Source organism: Drosophila yakuba, chromosome X (genome assembly GCF_016746365.2).
Source record: "Drosophila yakuba strain Tai18E2 chromosome X, Prin_Dyak_Tai18E2_2.1, whole genome shotgun sequence".
Classification (NCBI taxonomy): Eukaryota; Metazoa; Arthropoda; class Insecta; order Diptera; family Drosophilidae; genus Drosophila; species Drosophila yakuba.
The window spans coordinates 17,050,139-17,076,087 of record NC_052526.2 but is presented as its reverse complement, the minus strand read 5'-3'; the positions used below and the strand labels follow the sequence as shown (position 1 = coordinate 17,076,087).

General features: G+C 42.3%; 2 protein-coding genes across 14 annotated transcripts in view; one reads left to right on the top strand and one right to left on the bottom strand.

The window, feature by feature from the left end:
• The window catches only part of LOC6525735 (potassium voltage-gated channel protein Shaker), a 116,799-nt gene that overhangs the window by 11,009 nt on the left and 79,841 nt on the right, over positions 1-25,949 (top strand). For 2 of the 13 annotated variants that reach the window (XM_039371101.2, XM_039371096.2), the window contains exon 1: positions 15,143-15,204. The exons of 3 other annotated variants lie outside the window; for them this stretch is intronic. In XM_039371101.2, coding sequence (XP_039227035.1) covers positions 15,158-15,204 — 47 coding nt within the window. In that variant the 5' untranslated portion in view covers positions 15,143-15,157. Of the gene's footprint in view, positions 1-15,142; positions 15,205-17,208; positions 17,244-17,420; positions 17,460-21,838; positions 23,993-25,949 lie in introns of those variants that run through there. 8 more of the 13 variants (XM_039371076.2, XM_039371072.2, XM_039371091.2 and 5 more) reach the window with 7 other exon arrangements.
• LOC6525739 lies at positions 1,051-5,506 on the bottom strand. Its single transcript, XM_002101525.4, has 16 exons — positions 5,255-5,506; positions 4,399-4,844; positions 4,189-4,334; positions 3,537-4,124; positions 3,343-3,480; positions 3,133-3,279; positions 2,945-3,073; positions 2,716-2,890; positions 2,543-2,658; positions 2,373-2,481; positions 2,226-2,317; positions 1,954-2,171; positions 1,800-1,896; positions 1,597-1,739; positions 1,305-1,541; positions 1,051-1,245 (listed from the first exon to the last, which is right to left on the bottom strand). The coding sequence occupies exons 2-16, from the start codon at positions 4,824-4,826 to the stop codon at positions 1,162-1,164; spliced, it is 2,847 nt and encodes a 948-aa protein (XP_002101561.1). The 5' UTR covers positions 4,827-4,844; positions 5,255-5,506; the 3' UTR covers positions 1,051-1,161.

Below are 25,949 nucleotides of genomic sequence, written 5' to 3'. Positions count from 1 at the left end.
GGTATTTTTGTGAATAAGTATGGAAAAACCACGCACATTTTCCAACCGCTTTTCTCCGTGTGCTTCAGGGCAGTGGCACGTTTAGGGTGGCTCAGTGGGGTTGAGGGTGCGTTTTTGGGGTGGTGCATGGATGGTGCTGGCAAACATGGAAACGCTTTCGTGCCGAGCTCAGTTGGTTTCCCCTATTGACAGGCCGTCACTCTGCCAGTCCGTCAATCTGCGGAGCTTCAGCTCGTCATGTGGCCTATATAGCCGCCATAGTCCCGTTGGTCCCCTTAACAAATCCCTAACCGATCGGCAGCTGGGTTGCCCGCCTGCAAATTAACTGTAGCCTTTGCCTCGTCCTTCGTCTCGTGGTCCTTGGTCCGTGGTCCTTGGTCCATCGTTCATTTCGCATCCTTGCTGTTCCATCAACGGTTTGCCTGGCACATCCACAAGGTGGACTTGTTGCTGCAATTGGCAGAGTGCCCTGCGCCCAGGCATTTTTGAGCAGGCATAATTAATGGAGCCCGGCCCGGATAATGTCAACATTATCGCAGCTAATTGACAATGGAGAGGCGTGGAGCTGCAAAGTGGTTTTGGGTCGCAGCCGAGATGTTGAAACGGAATTTAATGCTACAGGGAATACAGGAATACAGGCGAATGGGGATAATGCTTGTATGCCTAAAGGAGCATCTTTTCGCTGAACATGTGCACTAATTAACCAAAAATGCGCAGGACCATTGAATGAAAAGAATGAAATGAATCTAGCGTAAAAAAGAATTCAATTATATGACATGATATGAGTGTCTGTGTGAATCGGAAGTGTTAATAAATATTTCCCCACCTGAACACACTTCACTTCACTTTACTGCACTTCAAATATATATATAACACATTTTTTTTTTTTGCTCCACCTTTGGCAAATTAGCAGTTCACACCCAACTATTTTCGCACACTTTCCCTTGCTTTTCCTTTCAATTAGTGCATTGCCAGACATGTGAGCAAATTGGGAAAACATGCCGGCGATCTCAAATATTGAACGAGAGAAATGTAGATAGAGATGAGCCATTTGCATTAGGAAAAAAAAAAACAGTTTGCATTTATTTATTGTGCCTTAGACTAGTTAGATTTGAGCCTCGACTCTGCGGATCTTTAAGATCGTCTTGGGATTAGCGACTCCTAACTATTGTCGGAGATTAAGCGCTGCTCATTGTAGCGTATGGGATATGTGAGTGCGTTGCCCTTGTCCCAGGAGTAGAGTTCCTAAAATATAAAATAAATATATTATTTGATATATATGTGAGATGTACAATATTACTTACCACAGTCAGGGGATTGTAGCCCACGGTGGTGGTGTGGCTAAAGGGATTCGAGAAGGGCAGATTGGTGTTGAGCAGCTTGCCCTTGTACAAGTCCACCACATATCGAATCTGGGTGTTCTTATCCGTGCCCGAATCGATGGCATACAGATTGCCGCACACGATGAACATCTCACCGAATTGATGGTGGTCCAGGGTGATGTTAAAGTTGTACTGCATCTTCAACGTCTCCGCATCCAACTAGATGGAAATTGGTGATTTGAGAGAAGTTTTCTGAAGGGATTAGCATATTTACCTTGGCCACCAGCGTATTGTTGGAGTGGTAGGTGCTGTAGATCACCCACAGGCCCACCTCATCCACATTGAAGTCCATGTAGTTGTAGTCCGTGGTATACAGCCTATTCGCAGCGGCCACTCCAGCATATGGCAATTGTGTGGCTAATGATAATAGATATTAGTATATAGTTATATGAATTTGAACCATTGCAGTGCACTTACTTATCTTTTTGAGACTGGTCAAGTCCAGCTTGACCACCAGATCCGAGTTCTTTTGCTGATAGTAGAACGAACCGTTGAAGACCACATGAGCATTGCCCTAAAAATGAAAAGCTAAATTAAGAAGGGCAACATCTTATAAGTTTGTATAACCCACATGAAAACCTTCTTGAATCTCGTATTTTCTCCTGGGGATGCTGTTCATTCGGTACTGAATGCGTGTGGTGAACTCGAACAGATTGTACGGATCGTTCTCGTTGGTGACGAATGTCTTCTCGCGATCACAATCTGGAGATGGATCTCGTAGCCAGGAGCCGAACTTCTCATTGACCACCTTGTGGAAGACGGGTTTGCCCACCGCATACAAATAGCAAGCTAATGGAAGAGGCATTCAATTATTTGTTTTAGGAGTTTGAATCTTCTACTTACTCTTTGGTCGCTTGGGTAATCCCGGATAACTTAGGTTGCCCGTAGCCTGGATCTCAAAGTTATTCAGTATGGAGTCCTTGCACTGGTACAAGCTGCAGATATGGATTGAATTCAACACTTATCGTAGAGTTTATTATCATTACCTACCTGGGATCCGGACACTGATCGCAAACGGGGCACTCGCTCTCCGGCGGTCTTTGGCCATATACCTTGATGTTGTTGCCCACATACGGCGTCTCACTATTCGGATCTTGTGCTGTAAAAGAGAAGGGGATTAGTATGAATATTTCAAACATTCCACATAGCTTGCAACTAACGTGCTATTTCAAAGTTAACCATTGTGGCATTCAGTTCGTTGCGGGCCACACAATGATAGTAGCCAAAGTCATCCTTGCGCAGATTGCTGATAGTCAAGCGCATGGTGGTCTTGAAACTATAAAACTCCATAATGAATGGGGATTACCAGGGATATGATGGTGTATAAACTCACCCCTCTGGGTACGATTCAATGCCGTACTTGTCGCTGGGATCGAGTATCTTGCCGTCGTAGGCACGTTCCCAATACTTAATGGCTTCGGGGAAGGCCTCCACCAAGCACTCGAGTGTGGCGCTGCTCTGGTACTCCGCGTAGATCATTTGGCGGTACACCGATATCATGGGAGCAACTGGGGGTTAGGAAGTCTATAGATAGTAGTTCATAGCAAATGGCATACACTTACATTGCACTTCCACGAGGTAGGTGGCATTGGCCACGGGAGCGATGCCATTGTTGGCGTAGCAGGTGTAGGCCGCCATCTGATGTCGGGTGATGTTGGTGAACCTCAGGAACTGTCCGCTGATGGAGGCCACTGCATGGAGAAGATTATAATTGGGCAGAGCAATTGGGAGTGGCTATACGCATACTCACTCTCTACGCCATTGACGTTGATGGTGCGACCATCCTCACGTCGCCATTCCACCTGCGGCGTGGGAGTTCCCGTGGCGGTGCAGCTCAAGTTCAGGGATCTTCCCTCCTCCACAATCACCGTGCGCTGGAAGTCCGGCATTTGAAGATCTTAAAGGACAAAAATCTCGTTTATTGTTATGTATCGAGTCCTTTAACCTGCAGTTAGCTTACCTGTTATGGAGGGCGGTATTAGCAGATCGTTGGAGGAGCTGCCATTGGGATATTGCAGCTTCCAGGCATTGATGCCGGGCACTCCGGGTATGCCATTGGTGCCCGGCTTGCCAGGACGACCACGTGGCCCAGCAATGCCTGTCCGGAAGATGCTTCATGTCAAGGGATTAAGAAGTTTTAAGTGGATAACTTACCCTTGAGTCCTCGTTCGCCTGGTGGTCCCTGCGCACCCTTGGGTCCCGTGATGGACAGACCATCTTTGCCATCCTTGCCATGGAGCCCATCCTTGCCATCGCGTCCAGCCAGGCCATTCTTACCATCAGCACCAGCGCGACCTGGCACGCCGTCGAGTCCCGGCTCCCCGGGCACTCCATCCCGTCCATCCAAGCCGGCTCGTCCGGTGACCCCGGCATCTCCCTTAGGACCGCGCGGTCCGGCGGGACCCAAATGGCCCACGCCATCCACTCCGGGTGCACCCGGTAAGCCCACATCACCCCGGTTTCCCTTGGGACCCGGAATGCCCGGTAGACCCGGGTTACCGGGTGGTCCCTTTGGACCCACTTCTCCGGTCGGTCCTTGTGGTGCCGGCGGACAGTAGTCCTGGGTGCCCTTGCAGAAGCCCGTGATTATCTTCTCCGGCACCCGGCAATATGTGTTCAGATAGATCCACTCATCTCCGCCGGGAGCGGCGCCCTTTTGACCCGTACGTTTGCGGATCTCGGTGTCCTGCTCCTCCAGAACCTTGCGATGGTTCGGATTGAAGAACTCGATCAGCGGATCAGCTGGAGAGAGGAGAAACAAAGAAGAATAGTTATGTGAATTTCTGGCCAGGATGCCTGCACTTGCCATGCATGGAAGCCGGAGCGGAGGAGGCGATGTCCCGGCGCATTCGCTTCCCGGTGGGACGTGGTGTGTGGCTGATCAGGTTGTCCGTGAACTTGCGTTCATTCTTCAGAGGATCCCTCGCTTGGGTGGTGCTGCTTGTGGTGGTGCTACATGCGGAGTACATATTCATGTGTCAAAACTTTTGTGAGTAAAGTGAATAGTTTGTAGCACCTGCCAACCAATTGCTGCTCCTCCTCGATGATCCTGTTGACCAGCCGCCTTAACTCCTCCTCCGATCGCATTAACTCCGCCTGGAATTGCACCCGAAAGGACTTGGACGAATAGCTCTCTTCCACCTGCGGCAAGGACTCGATGTCCTGGGTGTGCGTGTAGAAGACGATTGAGAGGCTGGCCAGGATGAGGGTGAGGGCGCCCAGGTAGATGTACACCAGGGTCAAGGACTGTCGCCCCGGGCACTTGCACACCCGACATGTGGCTCCATTACCGCCGACCAGCTGGTCACTGGACGCACTGGGCTCCAGGCGTGGCACTGCTGGCGTCCCATCACCAGAATCCTCCTGCGGATCATCCTCGCCCGTTCGCCGCTTGCGCTTCTTCTTGCTGGTGTTCTGCAGACTCTGGTTAACCGCCAGAAACATTTTACCGCGTCCGAGTGCCTAAATAAGTGGAAAGGTCTTAGTTTTTACAAAATATAAAATATAACTTAATATGGGAGGATCTTTGCTTCTTATTTTCTTCGATTTTATTTGCAATTTAAATTTTGAAATTTTCTTCGAGCGCCAATCGAAAGCGATTTCATTCAAAAGACGCCTTCCAAATTTTTGATATTCATTTATTTTGATTTATAGCCGGCGAGTGCAGTTTGAAAATAAGATGCCATATTTATAGATCGCATTTGAAGCGATGCGTCTAAAATTAAACGACTGCCCGCTGCTGCTGGATTCGCATTCGAATTTGAATTTGAATTTGAATTTGGATTCAAGAGTGATTAAACTGACATTAAGCACACGAAAACACGGAATTTCGATGCATTTGCCTGTTTTTTTTTTTCCCGCATTTTACATACTTGTATACATAAGAGCAGAGCCCCTGGCCGCACAACTTTTCACACTGTTCACACTTTTCCTCTGGAGTCCGTTGAAAATGTGAATGCGGGCGGGTGTGAGATTCTGAGAATGTGAGAAGGTGCGACGGAGATGGTGCAAGCGAAACAGAGAGAGAGAATGACAGAGCGAGAGAGAGAGAGAGATAGTGTGTGGGAGAGAGAGAGAGAGAGAGCTGCTTCCGAACGCGTTGGCGTCTAATGCTCGACTGAGCGAGTTGTGCGGCGACACTTTCCTTCGCAGCGGTTTGTTTTCCACGCTTTCGCCGGCAACTTTCCCACGCATCCGGTTGGCTCTCTCGCTTCATTCCGTCCGGCACTCTCTCTCTCTCTCTCTCTCACTCTCACTCTCTCAGTTGGCGAGAGAGACCGCGACTATATCCTATAGCTATATAGCTATAGCCTTACGCACATCGTAAATAAATCGGAAAGACTTTCGAATCGTTTGATTTCAGCTACGACGACATCTAGAATCTAAAATCTAAAATAAAATCGCATAAATTATGGCTGGGAAATCTTTATGTTTGTGACTACAATCTAAATGGTATATCCGCATATATCTTTAAGTTTTCTATATTCCATATAAATATGCGGGAAATCACAAGTTTGTTTAGCGAGAGAGTTAGTCGCTCTTGAATTTCACGCCTGCGCCGGGAAAGTACCTCTGTTTTTATTTCACTACTTATATCCTGCAGTAGACATGGATGTGCTTCTTTAAGAGTCCTGTTTCGCTGGACAGATTGAGGGATGGGAAGAGGGGGGAGGGGGGAGGGGGTATAGACGGATTGTTGGCTTGGAAAATCAACAATGAATGCACACGGCTCAGGAGGGAAAAACTGTCTTGGCTTGATTTTGCCTCCTCGGAGAGGGAATACTTTGCGATATCCTCAACAAGTACAAAGTTTAATGGGCCAAACTTGGCCCATGGCAGCCCAGAAAGTTTTCCTATTCGCAATCATGGGTTTCCCACTCAAGTTTTCCACAAGACACTCCATTTGGCATTGTACGAGTATCAGGTGTGTTTTCCTTTATTTCGCAACTGCAAAGGTTAATTAAAAATATGTATCTTTTGGGTTGGTATGAATGATTCTTTCAATTAATAAATTTCTGCTGCTTATTTCTTGGCGTTGCTATTTCAAACTATTAGATATTAAACATCAATATTTAATTAAATATTTTATTTCCTTGTTGGTGTTGCAGAAATAGTTAGTCTTCTCCAACTAAATCAATTTGAAATGCGCTTTAAGTATGAATTTATTTGCTGAGAATGTCAAGTTACTCCATATTTATTTTCGGGTGCGCTCTCTGGCTTACTTAGTAATTATCGCAATTAGCGCTTCAATTCTATCGATTCAAATTGATTGCATTTGCTCAAATAATTATATGTTATTATGTGCCATTCCGAGTGCCACTCGATTATTATTGCCACACCTTACGCCCACTTCTACCGCCCACCACCCACCGCCCATCGACCATCGCCCACCGCCCCCCAGCCAGCGCACAATTGTTAGCACTCTGCGCTTAATTTGCATTTATGTTTCTGTTTGGAAGGCGGCGCCTGAGACCGAATTCCATTTACATTGGCCAAATGCATACGAGAGCACGACCTAAAGGCCAATGAGCCGTAACGAGCTCGTTAACTGGATCCGGAATCTGCAGTCCGGATTCCGTGTATTCCGGGTCCAGCAACTCCAAATCGAAATCGGTCTTGTTCCTGAATCTGGATTTTGACCATTCACTTTGTTGCCAGCTGCGCGCTGCCTTAGTTGGCCAAGTATAATGGCCAGAAAAGTGGGTGGAATGGAGCCATTTGCCGTCACAGGCCAAGTCAGAAAGTTGGCAGCATCATGTGCACTGAAAGAAATGATTAGTGGCAACTACTTTGTATCGCGTTGGGTGGCATTTCATAAAAAAGCTTTCTTAAACAATTATTATCTGCTTGCGCGATTTTCCGCGTGTAAAACCAAGTGGGAGTTTGGCGCTGTGGCAGCGAGCGTTTGCCAGGCGGGCCAATAGTTGTAAGCGGCTTAGTGCCAAACATCAGCCGAGCAACAAGCCGCAAGGAAAGGAAAGCAACAAGCCAAGAAGCCAAGAAGCCAGCAGGCCAAGAAGCCAACAGGCCAACAGGCCAACAAGACAAAGTTAAAGCCAAAGTGAAAGCCGCAGCCCAAGTCGGCAAACAACAGCAGGGAAGCCAATAAATCAAAATGTCAAGATGATGGCCTTTGAAGTGCTTTCGAGCTGACTGAGCGCTGAAGGTGAGATGAGGTGCCATGAAATGGGTCAAAGGTGGCATCTGAGCCCAGATATCCAACAGGCAACAGACAGTGCCCGTCAAAAAGCGGAACACAGAGACGATACACAGACACACAGACAGCGGCCAACAGACGTCGCTTAATTTCGAACGAGTCGTGGATCTCCACGGCAAATGACAAATTAAATGACAAGAACTGTCGGCTCAAAATGCCGACATTTAGTTAGGCCCCAGCCTAACACACACCTCCGCCGCTTGGGCCACTGAATTTGGGGTGGAGCTAAGCATATTGATTGTTGTTAATGCGCTCTGAACTCGGCTCACGTTGCGTATGAGCAATAAATGCATTGCCAAATCATTTGCATTTCCAAGGAGGAAGTGGCAGGGAAAGGGGCGGGAAAAAGTTGTAGAAAGTCAGGACTCACTTAAAACAATAAATTCACAGCTCTTTGATTGCCATTAATGGGCTTTGACCGCGGGTCACGTTGCGTATGAGTAATAAAATGCAAGCCAAATCATTTGCAAATGGATGGAGGGAGTATAAAAGGCGCTGGGAGAAACAGTTACACAGTTACTAAAAGGAGTTCACACAAAAAAGTCAACTGATATTTTACTTACTTTACTGAAAAGTTAATTATAATACTATTAGGATTTTTTTAACATTTTTACTCATTTAATTTTGATGGGTTCTCATTATATGTTTTCTGTTCATTGGCGTATTTAATATAACTAACGATATGCGCATTTAGTATGCTGAAATTAAAACAGTTTAAGTCGGTTTTTATGACTGACTAACTTGCATATACATTTCCTATTTAAATCAATTTAGTTAAATTCCTTTTCACAATTTAATTTGGCACAACGGTGCGTTTGAGTATTCATTTATTTTGCCAACGATATTCCGCAGAATCACTTAATACCTTTATGAATGAATAAATCATCGCATGTAAATGTGTACGAGTATTTTTGTAATGGCCATTTTTATTTTTAATCCTTTATAACAAGCATAAACAGTCAATAAGTGCAACCGTGGAACTCATTTTTTCCCCCTGTGCAGCGGTTTTTTTATGGCCCCAGCAGACGCACGTCCAAAAGTGCATTCGAAGCTGGCTTCTTTATGGCCCAGTTAGCAATAAAACCCCGAGCTCAACAACAAAACGCTGCCAAAAATAAACACAAAAAAAAAAGGAGAAGAAACAATATGCTTCGCTCCCTTGGAGGACCTGAAATTGAAATTTTATTAGCATATTTCCCAAGTTTCCTTCAAGGAATTCGCCTAGCTTCAATCGATGATTGGAGCGTAAGCTTCCTGCATAGCAAAGGACCTTAAAAGTCTTGTTAAAATCGGAATATTTTCGCCAATGCACAAACTATTTAAGTAAAGGATTGCATTTAGATTGATGGATTGAATACTCACTGAGATACATAGTCGGAATATTTGAATATGTGTACTTTAGATTTCAAAGGCACCAGAAAGCATGAGTTAGAATATGTATATGACATTAAAAGAATATTTGTAATTTGATTGAATAATTTAATAAGAGAATATTTTCAAAATAGAATATATTATTTATAGAACATTACATTTATTAGTTGCATTATTCGCTTGCTTAAATTCTGATAGTGTGGTAAAAAATGTAACAAAATAACTTTTTGGGGATTATTTCGAGCGCTTAAAAGTCTATGAAAAATGAAAATTGCTTAATTGCCGCCCATTGCGGAAAACGGAAATGGGCGTGGCACTAGACACTGAAATTTCTGCCAGCATCGCCTTACTTCATCTTCAGTTGTTTGCGGTGGGCGGAGGCGTTTTTCTGTGGTTCGTTTGCCACGGTTTGCATTTCCTTTTGCATATTTATGAGGAAAAGTCAAAACGAAACGGAGGCATTGAACACCATCGAGTGGCGGTGCTTATCTCCCAACAAGAAATCAAACGAAAAATGAAAAAATGAGGGAAATTCGAGGCCTGCGGTGGCTTTTCCCTTCGCATTTCCATTGCGAAAAGCCACAACAACAAAATCAGCAGGGGAAAAATGTTTTCACAGTTTAACTGAAGCGTAAGAGCTAAGCTGGTTCAAGTTAGTAAAGTTTAAAGTACATGTTGTCCTATCTGTTTCGTTTAGTACATTAAAATATTGGCAAGCAACTCGTACTTTAAAAAAAAAGGTTTCTTTAATATACATATATGTATGTACATATCGAATATTACTCCTTACAATAAGCAAATATAAAATATTTTGTTATTAACTAAAGCTAATTTTTTAAATACATTCTACACTATTTAATTTCGTTAAGTTTTGTAAAAAGTCAGTACCTTCTTCTTACATATGTATAAATGACATGAAATACATCGCTGTGCTTCTTTGAAAGCATTTTTGTGCAAATGAATATTTATTTTCGGTTCAAATCATTTTCGACTTAAAAAGAGCTACATTTTAATTTCTGTAGACCGTAGACTTTGTTAACCCATTATGCAGCACCCTTCGTTTATTTCAATTGCGCTCCTTTTGTCTTTGTCGTTTCAATTGCCTCCGAAAAAAGGAGGAAAATTTGCAGAAAAAGCAGAGATGTTGGAGCTCGACTTTCGAGGGGGTGGTAGTGGGTGGTGCGTGGTGGGTGATAGGGGGTGGTGGTGCAATCTGCCGCTGATGCCGAGCGGTGAGCACGTGTTCGCCTTTAGCTCCTGCTGAGCAACAAATGCCGACGAGCCGAGCGAATTTTGTTGCCGCTGCCGACGTTGGCGTCTCTGCTGCTGCCTCTGCCGCTGGCTCTGCCGGCGTCGACGTTGCCTGTTGAAAACTTCGAAAATTCAGCAGCAGCATTGGAAATTCGAAGAAGTGGAAAAAAGCTCTCGGAAAATGCTTTAGGGCTTACAAAAGCTTCGTTTTCCTTCAACTTTTTCACACTTTTAAGTTTAAATGGAAAGTAGGTACTCAAACCAAAACGGAAAAAAAATTTAGCAACCGATTCGGGTTCATAACCGTAAGCGTAACGGTCACCATACCCGATAACGACCGATTCGAATTTGAATCCTACTAAATGTGAAACAAAACTCGACTTTGCTTACAAAAATCGAAATTCGAGTACTGAATAAAAACAATACGCCTAAAAATACTTAATAAATTCGTAAAAATACATAAAACTGTTTTTCGCTATTTTAATGTCGACCATGTGACGTCATTACCTATGTAGTGACTGACCTTTTAGGGAAGAGCATTGACGTCATCAAGCGAAAAGCTTCACCTCGATCTACGCCCATCTGATAAATGTGAGCGTGCGAGTGTGTGGTGAAAAGCGTCACACTTGCGCCAAAGTCACGTTTTTAGCCTTTTATCCCTTAACCTGGATTGTGTCAATGACCTTTTAGCCAGCGGAAACGCGGTGAAAAGAAAGAAAGCGGATGGGAGCTAAAAAGAATCCTGGCAAACGAGGTCATGGGGTCACTGCGGCTGTGACGTCAGTGTCCCCAATTAAAACTAGAAAAGTATAGGCGAAACACTGGAAGAAACTAGGATGCTAATGAGGAGGGGGAGCTTGCCAGTTCACAGCAATATATGCATATTGGACCAAAATTTCGAATGTTCTGATCAAAATACTGATATTTATAGTCGTAGAAACACGATTTTCGACAAACATTAAAAATTCATGGACAAAAAATGGAAAAAAAAAAATGTTTAATTCAAATCGAACTTAACGAGGTATGACATTCCATATTCGGACCAATATTTTGAATGTTCTGATCAAAATACTGATACTTATAGTCGCAAAATAACAGAAAAGCGGTTATTGGCAAAAAATCATCATCAAAAATTGGAAGAAAAATGAAAATAATACTTTTTTTTTTTTGAAAACATAGTTCGATAGGAAATTTAATTACGAACTCAACGAGGTATGACATTCCTAGTATACATATTATTAATTCACTAAATTAATTCTAACAATAGTTGAAAGTGTATAGTTATGTTTTAGCATTTACAATTTACTAATTATGTGCTTACACTCTTCTTTTTCTATTTTCAGGTGAGTAAAAAATAAAAATAAACTCATTTACAAGTTGAGATTAGCCAAGCAAAGGTTTTGGATCTATAAATTAGGTAACTGTGGCTTATTCTTGTTTTTTAAATGTTCCATCTTTTAACTTATTTTGTTTTGTAATCAATCATCCTGACTATGTTATATAGACTGGTCGGAAAAGTGTAATTACACTTGTAAAGTGGTTACCAAATATACAATGTACCCCTTTCTTGCACAAAACACCGGAAATACTAGAATGCCCAATTAAATTAGGAAAGTGAGAAAGAGGTTTGGAGATTATTCACTTGGCAGATGATGATCCGTTCGGATGATCCATTCATGGCGATCCATCATCGGCGCAGCCCCTTCAACATTTTCCCAACATTTTTTGCCACCTACATTTCCCACCCGCGATTTTCGCAAAAATTCGTGTTGCTCGCAGAAAACGGTTTTTCGAGCGAACATCATCAACAGCAATCAATCGGCAAATGAAAGGCAATGCCAGGAATTCGGAATTGTGAAAATGCATTAAAATGTTTTTCTCGCGGAAATTCACCCCGCAGCTCATCAAACCACCCACTTGGCACTGTGTTCTGTTTTGTGCGATTTAATTTTTAAACATTTGAACATTTTCATGAAAGCAAGAGTCCCTTGAGGATTTGATAAAACATACGTAACTTAATTATTCAATGTGGTTTCTACACGAAGGAGTATTTGAATTTGTGTAATGATAACTATATATCATGCTATTCAATAATATAAAAAGTATTTAAGACTTTTTTGTTAAGAAAATCTTATTTTCTTTATAATATCTAAGAACAAGAATATCCTATAAACAAATGTTAAAGGGTATTTTGAGCTTCGAGTGACCAATTGCTGACCTTCCCCTTTGTTAGTCCTCGATCGGTTTTATAGTTTATATGTTGCTTTTTTGGTGAGTTTTCTTTCTAAACAAATAAAGAGGAGCATTAAAAAAGATATTGTCGACAATTGACGAAAACAGGGCTACATGGTCGACGGCTCTTTACGCAATCTTCACTTTTCGCCTCTTCTGAGTGAAATTGAAATGAAAATGAAAAACGAGTGAAGGTCGCGGCGAGAATGTGTGAAATTGTGTATGTCGATGTTGTTAATCTGGAGACGCGATTCAAACGCATTTATAAGTGTATTAACATTGTTTTGTGGCCCATTCAATTTATTTTGGTTTCTGCTTTCCATCTGCCATCTGCTGAATGCAAATATTTGTGATTAATTGATACTGTGCAGAAATTGCACTTTGCATTTGCGTCGATTCGCCGCCACCACTCGGAAGATGAAAATCACTCGTGCATGCCGTGCCATATTGCCATCTTGCCATTTTGCTATCTTGTCAGAAGGCGATTCCCATTTTCCTGGGCATTTGTCATCGATTTTCAGTTGCATGTCATTTGTGTAATCGATATTCCCCCTTAAAACAAGCAATGCCTGTCTGTTTGTTTGATTTTTTTGTCAAATACTTGGCTGGGTCTCGTTTCCCGTGATTATTTGTGTCCTCCTGCCCGCCCACTTGTTGCTCTCGACTCTTTTGAGGGTTCGAGGCATTTTGGACCAAGGCCGAGGACAGTCATCTACCGCCCCCCTTGTCCAACCCAACCCCACGTTTTCCGCTTTCCCACAAAAATCCTCAAATGCAATTCGAGAATGGTTCACAGGGCTCTTGGCCATGGTACTAAGTGATTGGTTAACGATTTGGGTAAATACTTCGTTTATACGGCGAAAGCACTCAAGGTTTTCGTATTAAATTACACATATTTTTGAAAGGCATAAAATGCTTAGTTATATATGTATTTTATATTTAACATTCTATACTAATATTCATTTGAAATATTAAAAATTAAAGCATTAGAAAGGGTATTGTATGGGAAATTATCCTTTATTGTGGCAATATATAAATAATATATATTATACAAGTATCTTGTAGATATCATAAGAAAAGGTGAACTATTAAAGAATACGCGTACTTTGCCGACGCATAAACGAATTTTCTGACCGCCGCTTCTTTGGGTCGCCGCTGGCCGTTGACGTTGCAAACAATTTGCGTGAAAAACACTTTTCACACAAACGCATTGCCAGATAGACAGTTTGAATCCCACTCACCCACAATTCTCAGACATTCAACATTCGCATTTTCAAATTGCTACAGTAAATATAAACGCCAATGTGACGTATAAGTTGGATTCGAAGGAACATATTTACCAAACACGTTAGATGAAAATTTATGGCCGTTTAACATATAATTTATTTTGCATTAACAAGATGCTTTATAATTAGAGATACGCGTTGAAGAAATTATTAAATTATTATAATTACTTTTAAAAATACTTTTAAAAATGTAGTTTCCTTTTTAAATATATTTTAATGCATTTATTAAGTTTATATTTTTATTACATTGAAAGATGGAAATTGTAAATAATATAGATTCTTCAGTAATATTAACGGTTTTTAACTATTTGTTATTGATTGTTTTAATGCTTTCTCATAACCTATAGCTACTGTAGGATCGTTATATAGACTGGATATTCCCGATGCTGCTGACTTCGCTGCCTCTGCCGGCGCCTGACGCGACTGCGACGCCGGCAGCATTTTGAGGCCTGCGAGCAGAGCGATTTTCAGTACCGCGCACGCCGGTGATCGCTTCGCACTTGTTTAAACAAAAAATAAATATTTTAACAATTCCAAAAAATATAAATACTACAAATTCGAAATATAGCAGTATAGAAGTAGCGGGTAAAATCCTGATCATATTTTTGTTGTTGTGAGTGCAGTTGATGATCGTGCGGTGAAAAGTGAATGATCCGAAGATCATCTTCATCGTCTTCGGATTCTCATGTGAAAGGAAAAGTGTCGCGTTGGTCGTTTTTGTTGTCATTCTCGTTGATGACGTTGTCAATCTGCCAATGCCCCATCTCCCTCTACCTATCTGTAGCCCTCTCTTTCTGCCACACACTGGCCACAAAATTATATCTAAAATTCTTTATTTTTTTCGTGAGTGCTGTGCTTTTCTGTTTTATTTTTTTTGTTTTTCATCCAATGTTTTTTTTTTTTGTGTTGTTGTTATTTGTGCGAGCCGCGCGGGGCGGTGGAAAATGTGAAAAATGTGTGCGACAACTGTGGCCCCGCCCCCTCAACCGCCCCTCGCCACGCCCGGCCTCTGCCTGCGTCGACGCCGGCGTCGCTGCCCGCTGCGTGGACAACAAATAAAGTGAAAAATAAATGAAAATTGTCTCGTTTCATTTCTTTTGTCATTTGAATATAAATAAGTATATATCTAGACGTCTGTCTATTTGTCTCCCCTCACAAATGTATATGTATATATATAAAAGTATGTACATATATGTATATACTCGTATGCGAACGCATATCGGCCGATCTATATACGATCTATAGAGTCTTAAGTGTTTCCCGACTTGCCAGCGAATCAAAAGGAAAAGCCAGACAGATTTGGAAAAGCGATTAAAAGACGCCAAAAAAAAACAAAAAAATATAATAATCCCAGTGGAGATCAAAGTGCAAGTGCAGAGAGAGAAAAAGTGGAGTAGGTCGATGAATGGATTGCCTGCATGGCCCACATCACAACGACGCACGGCAGCTTAAGCCAAGCGCCAAGGTAAGCGTACCGCCTTCCGTACCGCCTCTGCCTCTGCCACTGCCACTGCCAACGCCTCCGCCGCCGTCGCTGCCTCTGTCGCCGTCGCTGCTTCAGTCGCCGTCGCTGCCGCCGCAAATGATCGATGAGATTTATCAGATCTGCAGATCCAAAGTCATTGATTTAACTCCCTATTGGTAATGTCGATATCATGAATTTCCCACTTGAAATAAGTAGATTTAAGCTAAATGAACTTCTATTGTTTTTTTTGGGTATTTCATTTAAATTCATAAATTTTTGGAGGAAAAAATAATTGTTTCTTTAGAATTCGGCGCTTTTATATACAAAATATTTATTATATAAATAATTGTTGTAAATTCTACTTTAATAGTTTCATTAGGAAAATTTCTTTACTTAAAAAAACTAAATTACATAAAATTCTATGTATAATTATTATTATGAAAACCTAGTAAGTGCACTTGATTGTCACATCTAATAATCGTAGAAAACCTTGTTCTACGTGTTGCGGTCCTTGAAACTCGAAAATAAATCATAGTCGAATCAAATGTTGTAGAAACAAGTGGTTTGTTGTGTTTCCAAGCTATTAGCGATATAATTAAAAAAAAGTCCTTAGTCAGTGTGATTTGGGATTATGAAAACTAGTTGGCCCCCCTTGCCGGAAAATCTCTTTTCCACATTGTTTCGTTTTAGTTTGCCACGCGATTTCAGACTTTCCTTTTCCTTTTCGTTTTCATTTTCATTTTCATTTCCATTTTCTTTATTTTTTTTTGTTTTTCTGCACGCGCCTCGACCAAATCGTTGTTTTTTCATTCTGCATTTAAATTTGGTTTTATTATTTTCTAAATATTTACTCTGGAGCGAGCATTTAGCGTTTACGACTGGCAAATATGTGCAGGTGCCTCGGGGCAACGTTTGAGTTATGATCTGTGGCATTTAGCCCCAAAATAGTTGACCAGATGATCCATATCTACGGTCATGTAATCTTTCTACTTGTCATTTTCACCCAACCTCGTATTGCAAATATGTCAAACTATTTAGGTTTTCCCTCATTCCTATGTATTATGTTATAGTTTTCAGCTTTGTGCTACCATCGATTGGCGTGGCGGCTAATTAACGTGGTCTAAAAGCGCATATGCCTTGCATTTGTTGTCACTCGGTGGTGCGAAAGAGACAGACTGCGTGTGCGTGAGAGAGAGGGCATGATTGGTGATGATTATTAAGAAGAAGGCTCAACCTTGGCGGCGACTTAAAATGCGCTAACAAGCGGTCCGCCATGTCTCTCAGATCTTAGCCCACCTCATCCCGTTTCCCCCTGCTTGTTGGCCATATTTTCTCTCTGGCTGCCCTCTTTTGTCACTTCTCACTCTCTCTCTCTTACCTCGTTAGCTGAGAAAACCTCTCTTTCTACACCTTCAAGGCGCTCTGCTCTCGGGCATTTCCTACTTTGGCCAAAGCCGTTTGAAAATTAAATTAAAAAGCTGGCCCGACGTTGAAAGCAGTCCATTAAATACGCTAACCAAGCAGTCCATTAAATACACTAACCAAGCAGTCCATTAAATACACTAACCAAGCTGCCATTAAATATAGCACTTATTCTACACTATAACATTTAATCATTGGAAAAGGATTTGACTGGCGTTTTACAGTTAAAGAAAGTTAAATAAAGTTTAGAAAAACAAAACAGTATAAGTTGAGATAAGCAATGGGTATGGATGAGGAAAAAGTAGCCAGCTGCGATCGTTGTGAACCACCAAGTCGAGCTGAAACCACCGAGCCACCGAACCACTGAGCCACCACCCACCACCCACTGTCGCTGTGGCCGTGTCAACCCGCCACGCTGTTGCACTTTCAAGTGGCGCGCGCGCCCGTACACATCGCTCCCACATAACCCAAAACACAAAAAAAAAATCAAAAAAAAATAATCCGTGGATTTCGAGCGTCGCGTGGGGCCCCAAAAAATTCACAAAACTGGTGTCTGGAATTATGCATGCGGCGCCACACGTGCGCTCGCCAGCAGAGATGCGTCACAAGAAGAAGAGGTAGTGAGCTCCACACTCCAGACTTCAAACTCCAATCTCCAATCTCCAATTCTACGGAGAATCAAGACTTGCTCGTTTTGCATATAGTTGGCTAATTTTTTCTAAATATTTTTTTCAATGTGTGTGCTGTGTGGCTGTGTGTAAATTTGGATATGATTCGCATTGGAATGGAGACAGGCAAAAGCAGTTTGTCATGCAGGATAATTTTAAAATGATGTAAATATGCGCCAAGATTTTTGACTTTTTCTTAGAATCGCAGTGTAACTTTGGTATAGATTGCAGTAGTACCAAATTGCTAGATTGTATTTCCGTAGGACTAAGCCATTTTAGTGCTCTGTAATTGTGCTATTTTATTTTGAAATTAAATAATTAATAATTATAAACAAAGAAGATATCAAATGATGATTATAACAACTATACTATTATACAAATATGTAATGCTGAATAAGGTTTTCTTTACTCAAGGGTTTTACGACCCAGAAATATTCGGAATATTGAATCTTTGATCACACCATACTTTTAGCAGTGTAAACATATGCCATCTCTCGACTTTGTGACCAACCAGGGGAGTTTCGAGTTGGCAGCTGAAGTGGGAAAGCGGATATGTTAGACGTCACGAAACAATCGCATCAGGCTCTCCTTTTCGTCCTTTTCGTCCTTTGTGAGTGAGTGGTGTGTGGCTTTTGATTGCCACAGCCTTGACGTGAAGCGGAAATATTTGCCCAGCACTTTTCGTCTTTGGTTTTTCTTTGTTCGGTTTCCATTTTCCGCTGCTGCTGTTGCTGCTACTGCTCTGTTTTGTTTTCACGAACATTTTTTAATTGATTTGCCTTTGTTTGGTTGTCGTTTTTGTTGTCGTTGTCGTTGTCGTTGTCGCCTTCACCGTGGCCATGACCAGTTAGCCGCAAAAACAACCGCCCCTTCAATTTCCCCCCACGTAATTTGCCCCAACTTTCTTTCATTTATTCTGTTTTTTTTCTACTTGATATATATTTCGTTTTGGAACACACACGCACACACGGCTTTCCGCTTTTTTGAGTGTGTGTGAGTGAGCGGAGAAAAGGCCATCAATTTTGTTATTTTTAGCATGCAAATCGTTTTGTCAGCCTTCGAGGCAAATGACTTGGTCGAGAGGGTGCCCTCATCCATCTGACATCCAGCTGGGCAAGCAGATGCCCCCGGATTTTCCAGCTTCCGATGCAATCCGTTGCACTCGTGGTCGTGGCTTTTTGCCGGATATTATTTGCTTGGCTTTCACCTCACCACCACCCCCTCCCCGCAAAAGGAAATCTGTGTCTCACTGTGGCAAACATTTGATCAATAATATTTTGGAGTAGCCCCCTCCGGAAAACGCTTTCGCCATTCTCCTCACGTGCCGTGACTGCTTATTAGCCATGAAGGTTACCAGCACCAGCTGAGTTAAGTTCACAGTAAGAAATATATATGTTATTGAAATGAAAATTCAAGAAAAGTCCAGCTGTGCTAAAGAATGAGGGAGCTGTGTAAAACTGAGTGTGCTATGAAAAGTGCTTGGCATTCATGAATTGCTTCACAATGATTGCGCATTTTCGCTGAGTGTTTGCTTGGTTTGGTTCAGCTTTTGCCCCATGGTCGTCGAGCATGCAAGCCACCGGGAGCCACCACCCTGCCCCACTTAACCACCGAACGACCAACCACTGACACTGGGCCAGGGCAATTTGCATGGCAACACCAGCACAGAGAGCCGGCCATGATCCATGGGCCAACATTGCGTATGCGTCATATGCTCAATGTTGCTCCGTTCGTCGACAAATTGCAATCGCACATGCAATTGAATTCCATTCCCGTTCACTCCATTCCATTTCCAGCACTCGGCAACAATTGTCCTTCGTCCTTGGCAACACCCTGCCACCGAATAGTGTTGCGCCAAATGATATCGGAATTTAAATTTGAATTTGATTCGGAATATGAATGGGTGCTCGGATTTAACGAGCTTGCTGCTGAGTCCAAGGCGGAAATTAGGCAAATGGTATATGGGCTTGGTACACCACATATTCTACTTGGTTTATATAAATCAACTTTTCTTATGAGTACATCAGAGCTTTGATTAATTTTAATAATGGAACAGCATTTTTAGCCGCAAGTGAGTGGCAAAAACACTCGAGTGTCTGTGGCAACATAATTACTGAAAAACGAAATAGATTGTGCCCAAAATCTGTAGATAGCCGCCTTTTTAGCCTTAATTTTACAAAAATGTAAATTATAAATATATAATTTTCTTTATCATTTATCTTTATAATTTCTATATCATTTTTCTTTTTAAAATTATCAAAATAAAACAAACAGCTTCAGAAGCCGCAGCCAAGAGAATTAGAAAGTTAAGCGTCCCTCTCCATTTTCTCCCTGGTACTCACCCCTCTCCTTAAGCTCTTTCCACGTCAGAGCTAACAGCTGGTTGTAGCTCCTGGAAAATAGCTAGCTCAGGCACTTCCTCCAGTAGGTCGAAATCACATTATTGGTATCCTCTGCTGCCACATTAAGTCACTGCACCACTCACTCACATTTAGTATTTTTTTTTATAAAAACATCGAAAAAGTGGTTTGCTTACGTAGGACTTTTGAGAAGCGCAGAGGAGGGCACTTGTTTTTTTGGTATTATTTAGTATTTTTTGGTATTAAGTATTTAGTATTATTTAGTATTTAGTATTCTTTAGTATTTATTTTAATGAGTGTTTAGTATTTTTTAGTATTTAGTATTTTTTTTTTAATGTAACGTAATACTTTCGGCTATCCTATTGATAATTTTATAATTTCACTTTGACTGCCAACTAGAACAATATAAATAGAATATTGTTAATGAAGTATGAACATTATTTAATAATATATAAGATTGTTTTTTGTCAAAACATTTTGTGCAAGTGTTTTGCGTACTCTCTGTTACGTACTTTGTTTTCGATTAAAATGTAAAATATTTTACGTGAAATGTCTTTCCAAATTTGTTGTTAGCTCAATATTCGAACTCTGTTCATAATAGTTTATAGGCATATAATAGCATGTTGTACTTTTCACCATCTCCCATTGGCTTTACATTAAAGTTGGCCTTGATTTGTCGCCGTGCATTGTTGCCGCTGCTGCTGCACACACATTAACATTAATCGTCATGCGAACGCACACACATGCACACACTAGCACACACGGCACACACACAGCGAGAATGTTACGAAACCGAGGGACCAGCAAACGAGCAAAACAAACTAAACTAAAAATGACGAACGCGACAACGACAACGACAACACAGCGACAACACAACGACAGCAAAGCGACTGCGGCAACGACGACGACGCGAAGCCGAATTGAAATGTTGCCCTCGGCTGTCAGACACTCACACTCACACACTCGCATACGCACAAGCACGGCCAAGATTATAGGAGTTAAGATAGCAGCAAGCGCATGGAAATGTCTAAAGTTCTGCCAGTTGAAGTAGATAAGAAGTATGTGCATTTTGGACTACTCGCTGTGTTACCATTATTCACACTTTAGCATAAAAAAATCATTGAAAAAAAGTTACATTTTGGTCTTAAGAGAAAGAATTAATCAAATACCCAATTATTCGCTTAGTATAATTGTACAATTCATATTTACCAATCAGAAGTTCACTTCAATTGTATAATAAGTTTAAGCAAAGGAATTACCTTGCTACCATAAATAAATATTAACATATAATTATTTTTAAATTACGTTTAACGGTATATTGGCAAACCCTCAAAAGTATGCTACACTTTTAGTCGCGAGTGTTCACCACACACTCGTAACTCGGAGTTCACGAGCTTTGGCCCTTGTTGTTCCTGCAAGTTGAGTTAAAGTCGGGCCGCCAGCATATGTGTGCTTGTGTATATGTGTTAGTGCACTCGCGTGAGTGTGTGTGTGTGTGTGTGTTGCCACCATCTGCAGCATTTAGTTAAGTTAAGCAATGAAGTGAACCCAACTGAACCGAAACTGGCCGAAATTGAAACGACGACAACAGCGATGAGGAATCGTTGCCATGCCTGTACTATATAGAATATGTATATATATATATATATATATATATAAATATATATATATGCATGTTTGAGAAAACTTGTGTGTGTGTGTGAGCGGTTCAAGTGGTGCTGCTGGCTTAGATTCCTGTTCTTTTTTTTTTTGGAATTTTTTTCGGTGCCGTTTCTGGCTTTTGGTTCTGGTTTTTGGCGAATAGTTTGTCCCGGCCAGCCAGCCAGGAAGCCAGTTAACAGGGCTCTCTCTCTCTCTCTCTCTCTCTCTTTCTCTGTCTTTCTCTAACTAGCTCTCTCTCGCTCTCTGTGTTCTGACGAGTGTGTGTTTGTGTGTGTGTGTGTGCGTGTGGCAACTTCGTTGTTGCTAGTGGAATTGCTGCTGCCACTTCTGCCACTGCCACTGAAACTGCTGCTGCTGCTGTTGGCTTTTGGCATTGTCAACAACGCGGCACAAAGTTCATACAATTGTGACACGCGGCGCGTTAAGCACGTGGCTCTGACTGATAACAGAGCGCTCTGTCTGTCCCAACAAAATATACAAAAATTAATCGAAAATTAATCAAAAAAAAAATCATATGAGTGTGCCACGTAAAAACGGGCAATGCATTTTTTAAACAATTTTTTTTTTGCAAGTGTCTTTGCCGTGCTGCGTATGTGTGCGTGCCCAGTGATAAGCTTCATTGACCTCCTGACCCCACTGTCTGTGATTTTTGTTCGAGTGCCGCGAGAGGAAAGTGCGTAAAAGGTCCAGCAAAACTGTGCGATTAGCTAACGTCTGGCCATAACCGTTTAGTATTCGCCATTTACCATTTACTATTTTCCATTTACCAGCAAGCGGAGCAGTGCATTCAACTCCATTTGGATGGCATCCAAAGGAAAATACATGAATTGTGATATGTAAAAGGAGGGGTCCTTAAAGGAGTTAAAGCAAGCGAGATAGCATTAATGTAAAACTATGCACAATAAACACCTAAAAACAATCTGGTAACTTTAATACACCTAAAACTATTCGCTGTTAAACATTTAATGCAAATAAACTTATAATCAATGCACCTTGGCTAAAAATTTACGAAGTGAACATTAAATCAAAATAAAAATCAACTAAAACGTTTCCTTTAGAAAACCATTATTATTAATCATGGTTAGCATTTAACCAAGAAAACAAAAAGTAGCGTTAATAAAGTTAAAACGACAAACCTGCCTTAAAAAAGTTAACTCGTGTTCAGTATCATTATTAACAAGCGAACCAATTGTGTTTAAACCAACAAATCACTTTCAATCACAAAAAATTGAAATAAATTACAAAAAAATTAATGCGCTTTAAAAATGAGTTATAAACATTAATGCGGAATATTTAAAATCAAGAATTTAACCCATAAAGTTGTCAAACAACCACAGCAATGAGCAGCAACAATGGCAACGATCATTCGCAACAGCAGCAGGTGGCAGGTGCCGCAGCAACAACCACTGCCAATTCGGAGGCTAATGCAGCTGGATCCGGAACCGGATCCGGATCAGGAGCAGGATCACAGACATCGCGACCTGCAACGGCGCCAGCGTGCTCCAGCAGCAACAACAACAACAATAATGCCACCAGCAGCACCAGCTTTTACAGGGTCAACCTGAGCAACACGAACAGCAGCAGCATCAACAACAACACCAGCTGCAGCAGCAATGCAAATCAAGCCAGCAACAACAATCACCATGAGAGCAACAGCAACAGCACATTGGTGGTCAACACCAGCAGCACTGCAGCGGCAGGAGCAACTGCATCATCGGCCAGCGCCAACAACAATCACATCTATGTGAATCCGCACAGCTACGACAGCAGCACCACCGGCAGCGTGAGTGGTTCCACGGCAGTGATGCTGCCACTGCCACTGTCCCTGCCACTGAGTCTCCCGCTCAACCTGCAACATCAGCCATCAGCAGCAGCTGGATCGGGATCAGGTTCAGGATCGGCAGCCACAGGAGCAGCAACACTCGACGCGCAGCAGCCACATCCGCTGGGCGGCAGCAATACGGGTGCCATCAGTCGCATTGGAACCCTGACCGGAACTGGCACCTCCACATCCACCACCCTCAGCACCCTGAATACATATCTGTTTCCCTGTGGCGCCGACTCCGCCAGCAGCTGCGATCTGGACAGCAACTTCAGCCAGATGCTGGGAGCCGGCAGCGAGGGTGGCGCTAGCAGTTCGCTCAGCCAGACGACGGCGCCCGCGGGTGCGGCTGCAGGATTGGGATTGGGCGTGCAGCTGGGACTGGGCTTCATCAACAGTCGGCGGCGCATTAGGCGGCTGTTTGGTGTGGGAGACATGGTGCCGCCGGTGGCCACGCCCACACCGTATGCAGCCGCCCTCAGACGACGCAGTTCGCAGTTGGTGCAAATGACCAAGAAGCGGGAGAAGGAACTGGAGGATCTGGAGCAGCAACAGCGAATAGCCACGGTGGCCTCGGCAAATGCCGCCTTCCTGGAGCGCCGCGAGCAGCAGCAACAGCAGCAGCAACAACATCTGCAACAGACGCAACAGCAGCAGCAACATCTGCAGTTCGCCTTCAATCCCTTGCAACCGGAGGCTGGAAAAAAGAAGAAAAAGAAGCCACCTGGACCGCCGGCGCATACGAGACAGCAATCGTCGCGCACCATGGACGATCCCATGATGAATCGACCCAGGAAGAGCACACCAGCGGCCAGCAAGAAGAAGGACAAGGGACCGGAGAACCCCTATGAGAAGTACCCATCACCAAAAATCCAAAAGCACCCACCGCTCTTAAGCCTCACCTATACGAAACCAAAAAAAAAAAACCAAAAATAATGAGAAAAACAATTATCAAAATATTTCTGAAAATTATGCGGCAAAACAAGTGCTTCTATTACCATTTGATTTACGCCATTTGCTGCCATTCGTTTGATTTTCTTGCTTGTAACGATTTGAATAAAACGATTATGATTACCTGCAAATACATAGTATTTTAATTAGTTTGAGTACCGCTTTGCTTTATCGCTTCTCAATGCTTTTTCGCCTTGTTGATTCTCCTCGCCTCAAGCACCAAAAAGTTGCAAATTTGATTTTATGCCCATGTGACACCAGTTGCAATATTTGCAATTTCCTAGGACATATGACATTTTAAAATGAGTTGTTCGTTGTGTCAGGTATGCATTTGCTATTGGGTATTTTGTTAAATTTTTAAATATTTTTTTAATTCGATATAACTTGCAATTATACACGTTTTTAAAGCATTTAAACCGTGCTAGAGCAACATGAAATTATTTATTAGTCTTGATTTGTTCAAATCCCTTTCAAATTATAAAATGGCTTTCATATGTCGCTTGAAATCTGAATAGATTTTTTCTATATTATTGCGGACAATAGCAATTTGCCAAGAATTGTAAGCGAGTGTCACATGGGCATAATTAGCTTGCTCACCGAGATTTAGCCGTCCCACAGGGCGAATGCGTAATGTCCGCAACAGCGGACGCCAGAAGATGGCAGGGAAACGCGACGTTTTTGGCTTGGGGTCAGAAACAGAGCCAAGTTGCCGCCAAGTCAATGCCCGAAAGTCACAGACACAGAAACAGACACAGAAACCGTAAATGAATCCAGAATCTATAACCGAATCTGAATCAACAGACAGTAGACGGCGCCAGCTCCAAACTCCGGCTAAAAAAAAAAACCAAAAAAAAATAAAAATAATAAAAACAAGCGCTCTGTGAGCAAAAAACTAGTTCTGAAAAGTTCGCAGAGAGGACGGGGGATATGGCGAGAAATAAATGCGTAGTCATCTGTGCGTCTAACTGGAGCCAGCATAAGTCAGTGTCCTGGCCATCGAGTTATCCTGTCTGCCAGCAGGCGTTACGTATACGCCACCGTGGCTGAGGAAATCGCTGTTTCCCCTTTTTGTGCGATGCCAAATGACGACGGTTAATTGCCGTAGGTCAGCACAAATCAGAGTGTGTGTGCTCCGTGCTCCCAACTCTCAATGCTCAACTGAGGGATCTTCGACAGCTGTTTCTCCTTTAGCCATTTGATTCTGGGACTTTGGTTTATTTAGTCACATATATGTATATACGAGTATAGTTACCGCCTTTATGTAATGCCTTGGGTTTTTGTTTTTTTTCGGGCACTGAAATGGGGTGTGGAATTGCTTTAATGTGGCTTGCGTGTCGCTGTGGACTTTTGTTGTGCCCTTTGTTGCTCGGCTTTCTTTCCTCCTGCTGCTAAAAAAGAATTTATGTCAATGCCAGAAGCGACAAACAGCAAACAGCGAACAACAGCAACAAGAAAACAATAACAGAAGCGAATATTATAATGGCATATTGTGTGTGTGTGTGTGTGTGTAAGTGTGTGAGTGTGGGGGCGGGTGAAATCGGGAGTACTGACTTGGCCCCAAAAACATTACTCTGCAGTTTCAGTTAATTGGCACGGCACACACACACACACGCACACACACGCTCATTTCTGGGGCCTATCCCCCTTTTTAGTGGCCAACACGTGGGCGACAAAAGCAGCGTGCACTGAGAGAAAAACCATGCCTGCTTTTAACATATATTCAAATAATATATTTAATGGAAATCTGCATTGTTTATCTGTGGTTCACATTGGTAATGCTGTATAGTACAAATTATATTCTCTATTACCTCGATTTATAAGAAGTCGTTTAGCAGTATTTTTTTTTCAGTGTTGCGACTG